The sequence below is a fragment of the Notolabrus celidotus genome, chromosome 8 (genome assembly GCF_009762535.1).
Source record: "Notolabrus celidotus isolate fNotCel1 chromosome 8, fNotCel1.pri, whole genome shotgun sequence".
Lineage (NCBI taxonomy): Eukaryota > Metazoa > Chordata > Actinopteri > Labriformes > Labridae > Notolabrus > Notolabrus celidotus.
The window spans coordinates 21,025,403-21,042,263 of record NC_048279.1 but is presented as its reverse complement, the minus strand read 5'-3'; the positions used below and the strand labels follow the sequence as shown (position 1 = coordinate 21,042,263).

The window sequence follows — 16,861 nt, the reverse complement described above, 5'->3', positions numbered from 1 at the left end:
AAAAGATTTAAATTCACAACATGAGGCAATTTATTCAGAGCACTGAATGATTCTTATTTGACAGCTTGTACGCCTCTTTAAGCTGTTATCAATACGATTTTAAATGTTTATTTTATTCGTGTTCCCTCTTGACTAAAGATGGATTCGCCATGCGTAGCATTTCAACATTAAGACTATACCACAAACACTTGTGTGACAAATTCGAAAACCATGGCAGCACTGCTGAAAGCCAAGCTCACCAGATTTTTGTCCAGGGGAAAAAAATCGTTTAACAAGAAAGAAAACAGAGCTTTTTCTTCAGGCGTCCCCCAATAACCAAAACATAACCACACTTCATCTGTTGAGTAAACCTCAAAAAAAGCTCATGGCCAGCACCATGCCGGAGACTCTACTAGAAATACGCAACACATACAGCATAAACCACATTGTAATTTGGAAAAGTACACCAACAGTCATTTACAACATATTCGAAACCATTCGGAAAAGTGCTTTAAATGCCAGCCACTAAATCAGAGATTGTCTGACTACAGAATATTTCCTGTGCAAACACTTGGTCTGAACTTTATCCAAAGCCGCTGTTATGCGCATCAATATCCGGTGGATGGCGCACTAAGCTCACGGATGAAAAAGAGGCAAACGACTACATATATTTCAAGGTGCAGACAAAGTTACTTTGTCGTTATCAGTAAGAAAAACATTGATTGTTTTTTTCGGATTTGTCCATTAATGAGATCTCACTGCATTGTCCCACTGTGTTTTCATTTTAGCATATGACGTCAGGACAGGCCATCAGTGATTGTTCTCTAATCTTATGTGTCCCCATAGATAAAGACAGCAGAGTGTGGAATTGGTCTCACTTTGTTTAAATTTTTTTCAAGTTTACAACAATACCAACCCCTTTTCAATTTATTTGTACGTTGTACTTGAAACATCAGTCTGGAGTTTTTTAAAACTATACATGTTAAACTATAATTTAAGAAGGCTGATCACAATAAACTGTTACATGCTTTTAGCCTATGATGTAGAAAGTGTGGACCAGGGACAACAATTACTGAGATCCTTTTAGCTTTTGTCTTTTTTGAATTCAGCAGTACTTTACTTTTAGACCAATGTCTTGAGCAATGCCCCTTGTGATCAGTTATATGTGACATTGTAAAAGTCTATCAATTGTCATATGTTTATTTGTGTGGCTTTTCATACGTTTACAGTAAACTGTGATTCCTATGGGGCCGTACGAATTGAAGTGACTTGAATTGTTATACTTGTCTGCAATGTTTTTACATTGAACATCATTCCAGCAAATTTGTCAAATACAACTCGTCTTAATGTTTAGGAGGAGAGGAAAACATCACGTTGGTTTTGTTATTATTATTATTATTATTATTATTATTATTTTAGAGGTCCCTCAATTAACCAGCATCCTGTTGCTAAGAGGTGACATATGTTACAATGGGCCTACACATGTATATTTACACTTTCAAACAGGATCCAGTAGATGGCGTCATAAGATCAGAAATAAAATGAAGTAGTTCAGTTTGCCTGATTTGTGCACGTCTGAAATGAAACACAGCCTTTACCTGCTTAGTTGCAATCTTAAGAAAATTGATTAATCATATGCCTGTTTATATCCAAGACTAAAAAGTTTCCATTCACTAGAGTCCTTTCACTAGCCTTGACCAATCATCCCTCCCCTTCTTCCTCCTCCTCCTCCTGTTCCTCCTGTGACCCTCACTGCCGTGTGAGGAGTAACAGGTCACGGTCAGGTGGATGCTGAGCGGCTGTTCAGAGAAAGTAATGGCTGTCTTCCTGTCGGACAATGGGCTGAGCGAGGCGATAGGGGCGGATGAGACCGGCTTAATGCTCCGTGTAATGCATGTTAATGTAACAGGCACCGAGGGACCGCCGGCCGGAGTGCTTTGGGATTATTTATCACAAAACATTTGTATTCTTCCGTCGGAGAACGCTTGATCCCGGATAGCTGCACACTAATCCTTCACTCCGTTAATTAAAAAGAAGGGGAAACCAATGGAACTGGTGGTGGTGATTTTTTTTTCTTTTCCAGAAATGTAATCATTTCTGGAGAAGCTTAACCATCTGCTTGAGGTTAAGTCTGCAAGCAGATTGTGTTTTCTGCTTATTTAAACCTTGGGATTTTAGTTTTTTTTCCTGAAAAGGGGTGGGTGATGCATTTCTGGGGCGGCTTGTTGGAGAGATAGGTCTGGGACAATGTGTGTACCCAGGGGAAGTAAAAGTGATACTTCTTATGTAACTTTTCCTCTATGGGTATTTTAGTCATTTCATATGAGTTTTAACTCAGAGATAAGTCATGACCTTTGTTATCTAGCCAGAACAAGTATCAGACTGGACATAAATACTATACAAGATCTTAATCCTACCTCCATTCCCTTAGTCCTAAAGTTATTATTCTCAGTTCCCTCAAAAGGAAACGTCAAAACAACCACTTGTCCCACAGGAGCCTTTTGATTTTTCTTTCAAGAGAAATGATCAAAACATCATTAGACATCAACGTCGCTCGTTTCCCCAATCAGTGTCACAGAGGAGCACCAATCAACACACATTTCGACAGAAGAAGCAGTCCTAAGGTTTTAGGGGCAGTATGACAGAAAATGTTCCGTCTCATGTAAGAGAAAACTGTTCCCTCTAGGAAGCAGAAATTTGTGTTTCTTGTTCTTTCTCCCTCATCTCCCTCTCGACTCTTTTCTTCTTCTTTTTGAGCAGCTAACAAGCCCAGTACAGCCCGGGGGCCGAGGCTGTGTCGTCACTTTCAAAAAGAGACTTTCAGATTTCTAGCCACCGTTGTACATTAGGATGCCACTCGTGTCTGTGTGGAGACGAACCCGAATCCACAAAGGCATCCTTCAGTTTCTCCCTCTCTCTTTCTCTCGTTCCCTCTCTCTGTGGCTCAGTGGTTGTCTAACTGACCAGGATTAAGAGGAAAAAGATTAGATGTGAACAAACATGTGCCGAACTCTAAAGAGGCCGGAGTTGTCCTCTTTGTCCTTTAAAAACTAAAGAGCTCAGTGTCAGTGCTTTCATCCTCTGTAGTGTGATTTCAGTCCTGCAAAACATTCATGTTCTGCTTTTTCTACAAACTGTAAACACCTATGGGGTATTTGTCTAATCCCAACGATAATACCTGATTACAGACAAGTATTATTAAGGCTTTATGACATTGCTTTTATGTTGATTGCGTTGATACATGTTCCCGCAAACTTAAGTGAATTAAAGTCGTGTAATGCGCTTTTGAACGTGTGTACAACCCGCTGGTGATTGTCATTGTAATCATTTTAAGCTCTTAATGTAGCTCGTACTCATTTAAATGTTGATTAAAATTGAAATATCATCCTGACCCATCAAAGATTCCTTTTGTAACAACCACTTTAGTGTGATCATTAATGAATGAGACTGTTTTGCAATTTGGGCATTCAAATTCAAAGGGCTCTCATTAAAAAGCATTATAGGACCCCAGGAGTCCACTGGCAGTGTCCACTGGCCCACTTGAGCCAAAGCGAATGAGTCATTAGGCCTGTGTTATGTTTACTGCAGCGATGCAACGTAAAACAGGGGGACACCGGCTGTATAGTGTGTTACTTTCTGAGGCTATATTACTGTTATAATAAATCAAAGTAAAATAATGTCAGCAACAACTGCCTTCCTGGGCCTGTAGGTCACCGTGACAAATCCTTGTCCAGCGTCATCTGTTAACTGCAGCCTAGAAAACGACACCCACAACACAATTTGTCCCCTAATCCAAATCTGGCTCTGACGTCTGGTGTCAAACTTGCGCCTTCTCGTGTCTTTAATGGGTCAGAGGAACAGACAGGAGGATGCGAAAGGGTTAAACGTCTACAGTAATTAGAGGCGCACTTCGCGTCGGCGTCCTCCAATACGGAGCAGCTAGACCAACGTCTCCCCTTCTCTCTCTCTCTCTCTCTCTCTCTCTCTCATACAAACACACACACGCCTCCCCACCAGCTCCTCCAAGTGTCTAATACACTGGAAAATCAAAGCGCGAGCCTCCCCCGTTCACTCACCACCGGTGTTGCGCGTGGAGCACAACAGAGAGGGACCGAGATGTTTTCCTTCCCCGAGCCCTCAGCTTAACAATCAAGGAAAGTTTTTCATACACATAGGTGTTACAAACTTGAAAGTGATTTTTTTTTTATTATTGTTTATGAGAGACTGTGTGTTTATGCACTTTTTAGCGGTTTGGCTGTGTGGGGCGAGAGATGTCAGGGTGAGGTGATTTTACGCACGCAACTGAAATGGATCACAGACTCTCCAGAGGCAGTTGGGTGCCGGTGACTGGGCTGGTCATATGCCTTCTTCTGTGTGCGTGTGTAGTGGACCTGGTTCTTGCACAGATTCGTTACTCCATTCCCGAAGAACTAGAGCATGGAGCTTTTGTGGGCAACATCGCCGAAGATCTGGGCTTGGACGTGGCCAAGCTGTCAGCCCGTCGGTTTCGTATAGTCTCCGGCGCAAAGAAGCAGTATTTGGAGGTGAACTTGGAGAATGGCATCCTCTTCGTTAACGAAAAAATGGACAGAGAGGAGCTGTGTGAACGAAGCCCGAACTGTTTTTTACACTTACAAGTGGTTATTGAAAACCCCTTAGAATTGTACAGAGTTGAAGTGGAGATTTTAGATGTTAATGATAACTCTCCCAGTTTTCCCTGGACTGAGTTTAATCTTGACATCACAGAGTCAGCTGCGCCTGGCTCCCGTTTCCCGTTAGAGAGCGCACAGGATCAGGACGTGGGCACCAACTCTCTGCGCTCCTACCAGCTGAGCGCAAACGAGCACTTCGTGCTGAACATCCAGACGCGCAATGATGGAAGCAAGTTTGCTGAGCTCGTGCTGGACACCCCACTGGACCGGGAGCAGCAGAAAAAACACGAAATGGTACTCACTGCCTTTGACGGGGGGTCACCGGAACGCTCCGGGACAGCACTGATAACCATCACAGTGTTAGACGCGAACGATAATGTGCCCGTGTTTGACCGCTCAGTTTACAGGGCGAGCCTGGTGGAGAACGCACCGAGGGGGGCACAGGTGCTGAAGCTGAACGCCACGGACTTGGACGAGGGATCCAACGGTGAGGTGACCTACGCGTTTAGCGGGCACGCACCCCTAAAGGTGCGAGAACTGTTTAACGTGGACCCGTACACGGGTGAAATCCGAGTGAAGGGCGTTGTGGACTATGAGAAAGCCAGTGTTTATGAACTGTATGTGCAGGCTAAAGACAGGGGACCCTCGGCTGTGGCAGTGCATAGCAAAGTGCTGGTGGACATCCTGGATGTGAATGACAACGCGCCCGAGGTCATCCTCACGTCAGTGTCGACTCCTGTGCAGGAGGACGCGCCACCAGGCACGGTGATTGCTGTTATCAGTGTAATGGACCGGGACTCCGGGGAGAACGGGAACGTGGACTGCCAAATTCCGAGCAACGTGCCCTTTCAGCTCCACTCATCTTTTAAAAACTATTATACTCTGGTGACGAGCGAGTTTCTGGACAGGGAAGCGGTGTCCGAATACAACATCACCCTCACAGCACGAGACCTGGGCTCTCCTTCGCTCTCCACCAGGAAAACCATCCTCGTGCAAGTGTCTGACATTAATGACAACCCCCCACGGTTCTCTCAACCTTCATACACTGTTTATGTGACCGAGAATAATGCCCCTGGCGCTTCCATTTGCTCTGTGACTGCCTTCGACCCCGATTCTAACCAGAACGCCTATCTGTCTTATTCTATTCTCGAGGGTCAGATTCAGGGCATGCCCGTGTCCACTTATGTCTCAATCAATTCCGATAACGGCAACATCTACGCACTGCGCTCCTTTGATTATGAGCAACTCAGAAACTTTCAGATACTGGTTCAGGCGCAAGACGCTGGTTTCCCCCCTCTCGCTAGTAATGTCACAGTTAACGTCTTTGTCTTGGACCAGAACGACAACGCACCTATCATTGTGTCCCCGCTGCCCAAAAACGGCACCGTGGCAGCAGAGGTGGTTCCTCGCTCAGTGGACGCTGGGTATCTGGTAACCAAAATAACTGCGTTGGACGCGGACGCAGGGCAGAACTCCCGGCTCTCCTACCAGGTGTTACAGGCTACGGACCCGGGACTGTTCAGTGTGGCTTTGTACACGGGAGAAATAAGGACGATTCGCCGGTTAGTGGAAAAAGACGCAACAAGGCAAAGGCTGGTTATATTAGTCAAGGACAACGGGCAGCCACCGCTCTCCGCCACCGTCTCCATTGTCCTCACAGTGGTAGACAGCGTGCCTGAGTCGCTGTCAGATTTCGGAGATCTCACACTCAGCCCACAGCCCCCCTCCAACCTTGCTCTCTACTTGATCGTGTCACTGAGCACAATATCTTTAATATTCCTGGTGGCAATTATCGTGCTGGCTGCGGTCAAGTGCTACAAGGACAGGGAGACCATCAGTGGGTACAACCTCCCCCCGTTCGCATGTTGCTGTTGCGGTGGGTTTCAGCCCGATCCGCCCCCGGAGGTATTCAAAAAATCTAACCTCAACCTGCAGATTTCCTCCGCGGCCAAAGTGCCAACAAACTGTATGGAGGTGAACGGAAACAGCAGCCTCTCTCAGTCTTATTGTTACAAAGTGTGCCTGACCCCCGAATCTGCCAAAAGTGACTTTATGTTTCTGAAGCCGTGCAGCCCCAGCAGCACACCGAGGAACAACGAGGCGAAGAGCGCTGAAAACTCGTGGAACGCGCAGAGCCGGAGCGCGTCTGTGAACAACGGAGCAACTACCCCCAGCGAGGTACGGTGATATCAGCAGTCAAAGACAAGAGAGGAAATGCTGTTCATTTGAATACTTCTGTTTCAATCACTGTCACCGCAAAATCCAGATAAGTTTTCTATCTGATAAGAATCTAGGCTCTGACATTCGCCCATGAAGGTCAAACCACGCATCACGCCAGACTGATTTAAAGTCAACTTGAGCAAGAGACAAGGCTCATAGTCTCCATACAGCATGTGTTGTCTCGCCTGTTTTTATAATCGTGACAATAATTTATCCTCATAATGCCGCCTAAAGTTATGTTTGGCACACGGGAAATGAAGTGAGACGATGTGAGATTAAATTTTAATTGACATGTTAATGAAAGTGTTAAACTCTGTCTAGCAGGGAGCATATGCTCTGCGCATAGCGTGCCTGATCATCTGTAAAGACTGAAGTGAGATATCAATTACTGTGTGAGAGGAGGAGAGGAAGCGGGGATCAAGTTGACTTCTCTATCAATCTTAGTAACACTCAGGGTTGTCTTCGCGACACATTTTACAGAAAAACACGTGGAACGCTTTTAATATATATTCTAGGACTTCTATTATAGTAGTTTTTGACCTACATCATCAGTGTCATTACAACAGACTCAACCCACTGGAGGACGCACGCGCACACACATATACACACGCGCTCTCTCTCTCTCTCTCTCTCTCTCTCTCTCACACACACACACACACTCACGGTCGTACTCAGACACATACACATATACACACGCACACACACGCACACACACATCTACCTAAGTTACAAAAAAAAAATCAAGGTTATGATGGACAAGGTGAAAGCCAGTTTGAATTAATCTGCCCTGATTTCAGACGATTCTGTTTCGACCACTGAGATTCAGGACGCGCCTTCTTGTTCTCAAACTAACAATACAGGACAGATAACCTCACTAACTATGCCCCAAGGGCATACGCGCGGACGGACCATTATACTACACACAATGTAGCGTATTCGCAAGAGAGGCTGTCCATTATTGATGAAAAATGGCAAATAGCCGGTTTTGGGGAGACAGGGGAGAGGACACAGAGAGGAGAGGGGGCAAGTGGAGGGGGGGGGGGGGGCAAGGACATGGCTGGAATGAGACGTGGGCCGCCTGTAGATCGGCTCAAACGCTGTCCTCTGAGTGTGAGGGGGGAGAGAGAGAGAGAGAGAGAGAGAGAGAGAGAGAGAGAGAGAGAGAGAGAGAGAGAGAGATGTGGCTTCATATTTGTTGAGCAAGGGAGTGGGGAGAGGAGGGGTGAAATAGAGGGAGAGAGGGAGGAAGGAGACAAGGAGAAAGGGAGTTTACGGAGGCAGGATGTCTACACAAGTGTTTTCTAATTCTAATGGACTGGGTACCAGACCGGAAATCAGTGCATACTGATCATTTGTTTTCATGAAAACGTTGAGGGACAAAGACCTCTGATACCAGACTCTACCAGGCAGAATGACAAATGTCACCTCGGTCACTGGCACATACACCTCTGGCCACAAGAGGCATTACGAGGTCACGGTGATTGTTCTGCCTGCAGCCATGCTCCTTCAGGAGATAGTGTCCTTCCTTCCTTTCTTCCTTCCTGCTTTTCGTTAATTGGTGTCCCTCTGCGTAAAGACCTCACGAGGTCGTCAGTGACACATTAAATCTAAAAGGCAAATCACTAGGAAACTATTACAGCATTACACGAAGCAAGCGAATAGCAGGCCTGTTTATGAACTGAAGGTGAAAAGAAGGATTAAACACACGTTCAGGCGTGTAAGACACGCAGGACAGGTGCGTGCACGTGAACCCGTGTAAATGCGTGTTTTAGTCCCTTGGGTTGTGCATATACAGCTACAAGGACCGTAAACTTTTCAAGGCTCTCTGTGAGACTTTTAATTAAAAACCTTGCTCGAGGAGCGTCAGGCAAATATTAATGTAAAATGATGCATAAAATCCACAAAACAATGACGTGTGTAATTTCTTAATTTCCTCCCTGGCACGGTTTCCTTTGAAGATTAAAATCATGTTTCGTTTCATCCCGGTGGGGTTCTAATTGGTTTTGTGCGTACTTGGCAAGGGGTGTATTTTGAATACCGATTCTAATAATACGCTTACGTCGCATTCTCCTTGTTAACAATTTCAAGTGAATTAATAGAGCGTGGAATCCATACTATGAGACTCAGACGTGGAATAAATATCACGCGGGTGCTCTCCATCACCCCTCCCTCTGCGCTAGAGGATAAAAGCTAAACTAAGTGACAGGCGAGCTGTAGCTGAAGGCAAGTGCACCTCTGCTCATAAAAATGACGTTCTACAAAACATCCACAAGGTGGCAGTCACGATACATGTGAAAGGACTCATGTCTCCATTTCAGGACGAATACAAAGATAGACTGCTCCTCATGTCAATTATACCTGACCTCTACTGATTCAAGAGGACAGAATGAGAAGACGTTGTTTTTCTCTGTAACATTTTTGAAAGACATTCCTCTAAACAGACCGGGACAGTGACACTACACTGCCATCCGTCTACACATGTTTTTAAAATCATTTTTTGTGAGCCAAAATTAAATTCTTTCATGCTGTTTTATTTCCTGTAGCTGAAGCAGCCAAACACAGACTGGACCCTTACAAAGAACCAGAACTCCTCCATTAAAAGGTACTGTTTCTGACCTTTGACCTTTGTCAACCAAATGTAAAGCAACCTTAAATTTACCTTTACTTTTTTTTTTATTAGTTTAAAGATTAATCAAAATGATCTGTATTGAAAAAAAGAAATGTTCAAATGGACTCCCACAGGACTGTAGCATGCTGTTATTACACATTGGTATGTTTTTTTCTTTGCAGTTATAACTCTATCAACATGGATGGCACCCTCATGCGTAAGGCCATGCATGCAGACCCAGAAAATTATGTTACATCCATGGCACCTGGACAGTATTGGACCTGGGGAACTCATATGAGAGGCATGAAAGGTGAGAGACTAACTTCCTAAATGTACTCAACTTAATCGGTTGTCATGATAACACAAAAACAACTTTTGTTTATAAAATACTCTTTGCTTTTATGCAGTGACGTTCTGTTTCCCTACGTTTTATCCTAAAGTATGTTGTCTGTGTAGTTTCACCTCATCTCAATGAACACAAACAATAATCAGGGTTACTTTTGTAGTCCATAGCCAAAGCTCTGTTTTTGGATTATTCTGGCAGGCTTCCTCTTTTATCTCTTTGATGTTGTTTTAGAAAAGTGCCATGCAGATGCAAACAACAATATATAAGTAAGTCAACACTGCATAATTAAGTGGTTGTCTCTCCTCTCTATCACACTACAGATTACAAGATGTCTCCATCAACCAGTGGTGTCCCCTCTCGCCCCTGGACTCCACGCTGCACACCTCCTCCCCAGCAGCAGCAGCCATCCATCCCCTCCCACCCTCACCCTCACCCTCACCCACACCCACACCCACAGCCACAGCCTCATCCACACCCACACCCACACCCACACCAACACCCTCACCCACACCCACACCCACCACCAGACTATCACCACAATATGTACATCCCTGGGACCCCATCAGGCTTTTGCACCCTGAGGCCTACAGCGCAGCGCAGTGAGCTGGACGTCCACAACTCCTTCTCCACTTTTGGCAAGAAGCGACGCCTTCAGATGTCCCCCCAGGGAGAGGCTGCGATGATAAATAATGATCTGTACAATGATTGATGTGTCAAAGACTGCCTGAATGGATGATTAATATGATGGAAAACCTCATCTCAACGCTGAGGAGGAGACCATTTGGTATATATAATGAACATTTAATTTAGGTGGACTGAAAAACACAGAGGATGTGCAATTTATTGAGTGAGAGCTATAATGAATGAAAAGTTGATTTAGGCTAAAACACTGATGGGAAATAAAGTATTATGTCTATTTATGTGACATGCCACTTGATAAAGGCCAATATATGTGTCTGCCTATAATTATTGTTGTTGTTATTATCCTTATTATTACCATTATTATTATTTAGACAATCAAACTGGTGCAGCAATTACATCCAACATGTTTTGAAAAAACATAGGTGAACAATATTTTTGCACATCCTTATGACTTTATATTTTCTGTTTTATGAAAAGGTGTTTTTCTTTTGTATGTTTGTTTGCTGACAGAGCTTGTGTGAATATGACAAATAGTGCGATAATGTATATGCAAGCTGCAACATGATGCAGGTAACTGTAAAGGCCAGGGATTTTCCCTACACATGTACTGTATACATTTATGAGAATAAACTATTTTTTTCATATGTTTCTTCTCATAGCTCTCAAACACCCATGTGTAGGCTGCCTGTGGCAATGCATAAAATTCAAACAACGTGCACTGATTCATGTACGCACTCGAACAGATTTGGTTGATCTACATGCACAGAAGCATTCAGATGTGAGTTTCCTGGATCTGTGTTTAATAAACTTGGGTCAATTATTTTGGGGTGAAAAAGTTCCACAGCCACTCTTACCAGGGTGGAAAGCTTTTCGCCTTGGTAAGCTGTTTTCCATGGTGAGGAATAAACACAGTAAAATGCTAACATATGCTAATTGGAGTGCTTGCATTTCCATTTGCCCGCAGAGAATAGTGGGGTTCATTAACTGAACAAACAGAACCTCCTCTCTCGAAATATCACTTTAATTAAGACCACGAACACGAATACAAGCGTCAGGGGAAAGAGAGGGTCTCAGCTCCAAATGCCACACCTGGATGTGAGCTTGGGGGCCTGTGACTTCTCTCTCTGTGCCCTTTTACATCCTACTTCTCTGGGAATTAGTTCCTACCATCAACAGATGAGAGTTGGCCACCGGCCAGAAATGAACAGGGTAATTAGGTCGTGGTATGGCTTGGATTGAAAATAATTCCGTTAATAAGGAAACGGGGTCCGTAGAGAGCAAGGAGGGTAGCAGGATCACCTTCTCTGCGGAAAGGTGATCCATAGGGACGGCTGGAGGGGCAACCAGATTTAGGTCACTGAGGCTTACTTTCAGAAGTGAGTGAGGAACGGAGCTCTATTATTAAAACAGAGGTGTAGGATTTCACTAGGCAATAAGAACAAATTTAAAGTCAAATTTTAAAAAGTTGTTAGTTTGAGGTGCTCTTTGGACAGGGATACATGTAATCTTAGAAAAACAAAAAGAATTCCAAGGCAGTCTCTTCTGAACGGTTAAAATGCCTTCATCTTCATGGCAATGTAAATAGGGAAAATGAAAACAAAGGCATTGTTACCGTTCAAAAAAGTGCCTTAGTATTCTTTCTTGGTTTTGTAATTACAAAGTTGCTTTGGCATAATTAAAAAAAGACATGTTCAGAGACATGCATAAGCTTGAAGAGCAGACAGAAAAATCTTTTTAAAATATCAGATTATCTATGGCTCCACGGCTGGTGAAATTGTAACAAAATAGTATCAAAATATAAAACGTCCAAGTAGGCCCAGTAGCATGGATACAGCAACATGACCCCGCATAAAGGCCATCTTGTGTCACTTTACATTTTCTATTCATGATGGTCATTAGCATGAGGAGCTGTCCATGCTCCCGGTGCTGAAATTGTTTGTGTCAGAAGTTATTTTTCTGGCCAGATGCAATTTCAAAATTATCCACCAGAGGGCGCTTGTGATACAATGCAATGAAAACTGGTGTAATGTGTTTGAATTGATGCTTTCTAGGCACCTCTCTTCTCTGCCTCTCCACCACACACACCAACTTTAAATCCACACTTATCCAATTTTAACAGCTTTTATAACCTATGTGTATTTGCATGACTCATATCTGTTTTTTTCCTACAGTGATGGTTCTAAAAAAACGAAGTTAGGTCAGTGAAAGGGGCACATATTCATTAAAAAATCATGGGCCAAGGTTTTTTGTTCTTTGGTGGTAATGGTAAAATAAATATTCAGATAATAATCAACCAAAGTGACAGCAGCACTTCCAAAACTGTATTACTTCACTTATTTCATAGTAAGTAAAAACCCAGTGTCACAAGTAAATGTAGTAATTATAAACATTAAGTCTCCCTAGTGAGAGTCACATGTGGAAAACAGAGTCTGCCACTGAAAGTGAAACTGGTTGTGGAAAAGCTCATTTGAGAACTTTGTGTGGTTAAGTGCTTCACTGTACAAAAAATAATCACACTTCCTTTTAGATAACTGCTGCTTTGTATACCATATGTATTTGTAAAAAAAATATAAATTGAGTGAGTGGAGTAAAAAGGACAATATTTGGTCCGTAAAGGGTTTTTACTCTGGTCAAGTACTTAAGAAGTAACACTGAACTGACAAATAAACCACATGCAACATATTTGTGATCCATTAAAATCCCGTCATCATACATTTTAGAAAATTGCAGGTATTTTTCACCATGTTCAAATACTGTGCTCAAGTTTTCATCTTAAATGATAGTGAAATATTGAGTGAAAGAGAATCCATGATTATTTTCTCATATAGAGCATGAGGTGATTGAATCATTGTTTTAGTACCACATTCCCCCAGCAGAGGGCATCTTTGAGTAAGAATTGTTGCAAACCAAACAGACAGAGTTTTGAAGAGTAGATTATTGTATTTGTTAATTCATAGAGCATGAGGCAGGATAGGTATTTAAAATAATGGAAGACAACATAGGGGAGCTTGAATACATGCTGTTGTTTGGGAGTGGGGGCAGAGACAGGAGAGGCTTGTTGTAGTTTTCTTTTCTCTCTTTTTCTCTTTTTTTGAGATGGATTCTTTGGTTGTAAATTCTTATGCACACTGTTTGCATTTGTATTCGGATAAATTCCCTTAAAAAATAACAGAGAGGCTCTGAGGGCTTCATTTCATGTTTCAGTATAAGTAATGATTAAGTCAATCCACTAACACAACACCTGGTGCTTTGTTGCCAAAAACTAACAAAGAGAGGTAACAAACACTGGACTGTTTTTGAAGTTTAACGATTGTGTTTAACTGCATGTATGCTGTCTGGGAAATGCACCTTCAGTCACATGGACTTTAAATGTATTTGGGCATAGTTTATTTTGCGAACATTTATAGTTGTTCTGTGTTTATGTCATCTTTTGTAATTTTATATTTTGTGAACTTCAAAACTACTTACTATTGCCTTGTTTTTAAAGTGAAATGGGCCAGAATAAAGTTTCATTGTGTTTGTTATCAATCAATTGAACTTGTAAAATATATCTATTTTTGCCTTTTGTGTTGTTGTACTAATTGTAACAAGGCATTTAATAATTGCAGGTTGCTTTGCAGCAAAAAAATAACATTATTAAAGTTTTGTCTCAATGAGTATCCAAAATAGCACTGGTAACTTTAGGATAGGTTAGATATAATATAGTCAGTAATGTTGTAATAAAACAGCTTTAATGAATTATTTTGTGTCATGATCATTCTTTATATTTTGCTATGTAAACACATGTTTATCCAAGTGCTTACTGAATTATTTTTATAAACTAGTAATTCTTCTTGGTACAGTGGCTTGCCTTGAATTCAGTAGAAGTATACTTGAGAATATAGTTTTTGGACTGATAGACTTTTATACAAGAACAAGTTTTACATTTGTTCTATCTAAGAATAACTTCTGAGGCATTTACTTTTCAAAATTTATTTTTGACCTATGAACAAATTGACAATTTCACTAAACTCAAGCAAGCAGCACATTTAGCTAGCATGCACAAATTGTGTCATACATTTCTACCGTGTGTAAAACATCAGGGGTTAGTAGATAGTTTATTTTTTTCCAGTGTTATAATAACTAGTAACTTGCAAAGCTTTTAATGTAGCTTTACTCCAGCTTAAATGTACAGGGAGAGTCAACAGTGAGACACAGCAAACACAACAAGACTTTGTTGTACAGAATGGTCAGAAAAATGAACATGTCAAAAAAATGGGGGACATTTAAAAAAGGTTCAGATCAGTCGTCTCACAACTATTCTTCACTAATCACAACTTGATGTTTGTTGGTAATAAATATAGATTTCAATGTTTTCAAAATGGTTCAACATTAATTTTGTTTCTAGTGTAAATTAACTCCACCAAAGCATATCAAAACTATTATGTTGGTCTGTTAAAAAGAGTGTAATTGAAATATAAAACATTAGATATACTCAAATTAACTTTTTTCTCTGTGAACATGCGTTCAAGTTTTGTGGATGTGGTATAATTCTGCAGAAGAAATTCCACTGAATTAGTTGGGGGATGACAGAATTAAAAACTATAATTTTTATAATTTTACAATTATCATATTACTTTTACTCACAGCACTTTAAGTATCATTTGTTTTTGTCTTGTCTTGTTGTGAACATTAGTTCCTACCAGTCATTGTTTCAGGAGGGACAGGTATGGGTGTGACATTGTAGAGTGACTTGTGCAGCATTAGCATGCTGTAGTTGCTGTGAGAGTAGATAGCAGTGCTGTGCTGTCTTGCCATGTTTGTTTTAATCAGAATCAATATAGAAGACAACTGTTTTAAGAGCTATATTGTAGCCGCTTATTACCCACAGCCAGAAGAACTGGAGAAGGTTATCAACCTAGAAAAGGGGTAGAACTGAAGTCCAGGCGACTGACAAGATTGTGACACTGTGCCTCTTCTGGGAACAAACTTTTGATTAACGCTGTTAGTCATGTCATTGTTGTGTGTCTTTAGGAAGTAACAGGGGGGAGAGTGTGACCTTCAGGAGCCCAAGAGGAGCGAAGGAGAAAGCTAAAGTGAAAAGTTAGATTTTCCTTTTTCAAAACCATCCTTAAGCACAAATGAGCTTTCATTTTTTATTTAATTCATCAGCCAGCCCTTCTGCCAATTTTGGGAAATATATTTACTTAAGCACCACAGTAACGTAACTTTACTATAGATATTTGATATATTCTACCCTACTACATTTTTGTCAGTCCACTGTGGAAGAGGGAGCAGATTAGAGTGCCTACCTATACATAATATTTTTCACTCTCACTCCTACTGAATACTGTGGTACAATTATAAGGTTGTTTAATTATTCAGTTTTCAGGGCACTGCATGGTGTACAAATGAAATGAATTAACCTAAACTGACACTCAAAGTAATATAAATTACTTTTCTTAGACAATAATATTTTTCTGTGTGTGTCTTGTAGTATAGTATAAAGAGTATTGTAGCAACCTTGTCCTAATATTTCTTGGGGTGGAAGTCCCTCAGTGATAGTCATAGTAAAAGATCTGAACAGGAGGTAGAGCAGGCTATTTTCACCATTTACAAAGCATAAAAGACAAAGAACTGGTAATATAAAACGGCCATGTGTTTCATTGTAAAACATCACTGATTTTGATTTCAGTTGAGTTTTCATTAAATTACAAAAAAACTTTTTTCTTACTTGTTGTAGAAGTCAGCCAATTAATTACATTATTCTTTCTGCTGTCTGCTTTTTGTATCTTATTATCTGTAATCTCAATTTACCCCCCTGGTTATGTTCGGTTAGGGACAGCAATAATGTTCGTGGGTCAACTTGACCCGGGGCATGTTTAATTATCCAGAAGTGTCAGAACTCAAAAAATCCCAATAAACAGTTTTTAATCACATTATTAACTCCATTACTAACAATTTAAATAAATATTTAGTGCAATGGTGTTCTTTAATTCTCACAGATCATGGTTCAATGAGGATAACTCACTCGTGTTTTATGAAAATTAATGTTAAAGCTTTTTTTTAATGTACATTTGAAAGACCTTAATATAAATACAATAGTTTTACATGACATAGATTTTTGTTAATTTCATTTTTTATTTTTTATTTTTTTAAGAAGTGATGTTGATAAATTAACAAGACACCTCTTCTGTCACATGCTGCCCAGATTTTGATACTGTATTTAGCTGGTTTGGAGGGTATATATTGCCTAAAATGGAAGGAACCTCTGAATGCCTCTAGCCTTTCATCCACTGTGACATTAGGGCCTGGGTTATAGAGCAGTGGAAGTTGCTCTACCCACTTGTCCCTCACTGTTGTAATGGCTGACAGCTTGTCTCTATTCAATCTCAGCTCCTGCAGTCACATGCTGAAGTCTCCTTGGGCAAAACA

General features: G+C 41.4%; 2 protein-coding genes across 6 annotated transcripts in view; one reads left to right on the top strand and one right to left on the bottom strand.

The window, feature by feature from the left end:
- The window catches only part of fgf18a (fibroblast growth factor 18a), an 81,674-nt gene that overhangs the window by 41,680 nt on the left and 23,133 nt on the right, over positions 1-16,861 (bottom strand). The gene's annotated exons all lie outside the window — the stretch shown is intronic.
- si:ch73-233f7.1 (uncharacterized protein LOC100537710 homolog) lies at positions 4,287-10,830 on the top strand. Its single transcript, XM_034689118.1, has 4 exons — positions 4,287-6,809; positions 9,395-9,453; positions 9,642-9,769; positions 10,126-10,830. The coding sequence occupies exons 1-4, from the start codon at positions 4,287-4,289 to the stop codon at positions 10,512-10,514; spliced, it is 3,099 nt and encodes a 1,032-aa protein (XP_034545009.1). The 3' UTR covers positions 10,515-10,830.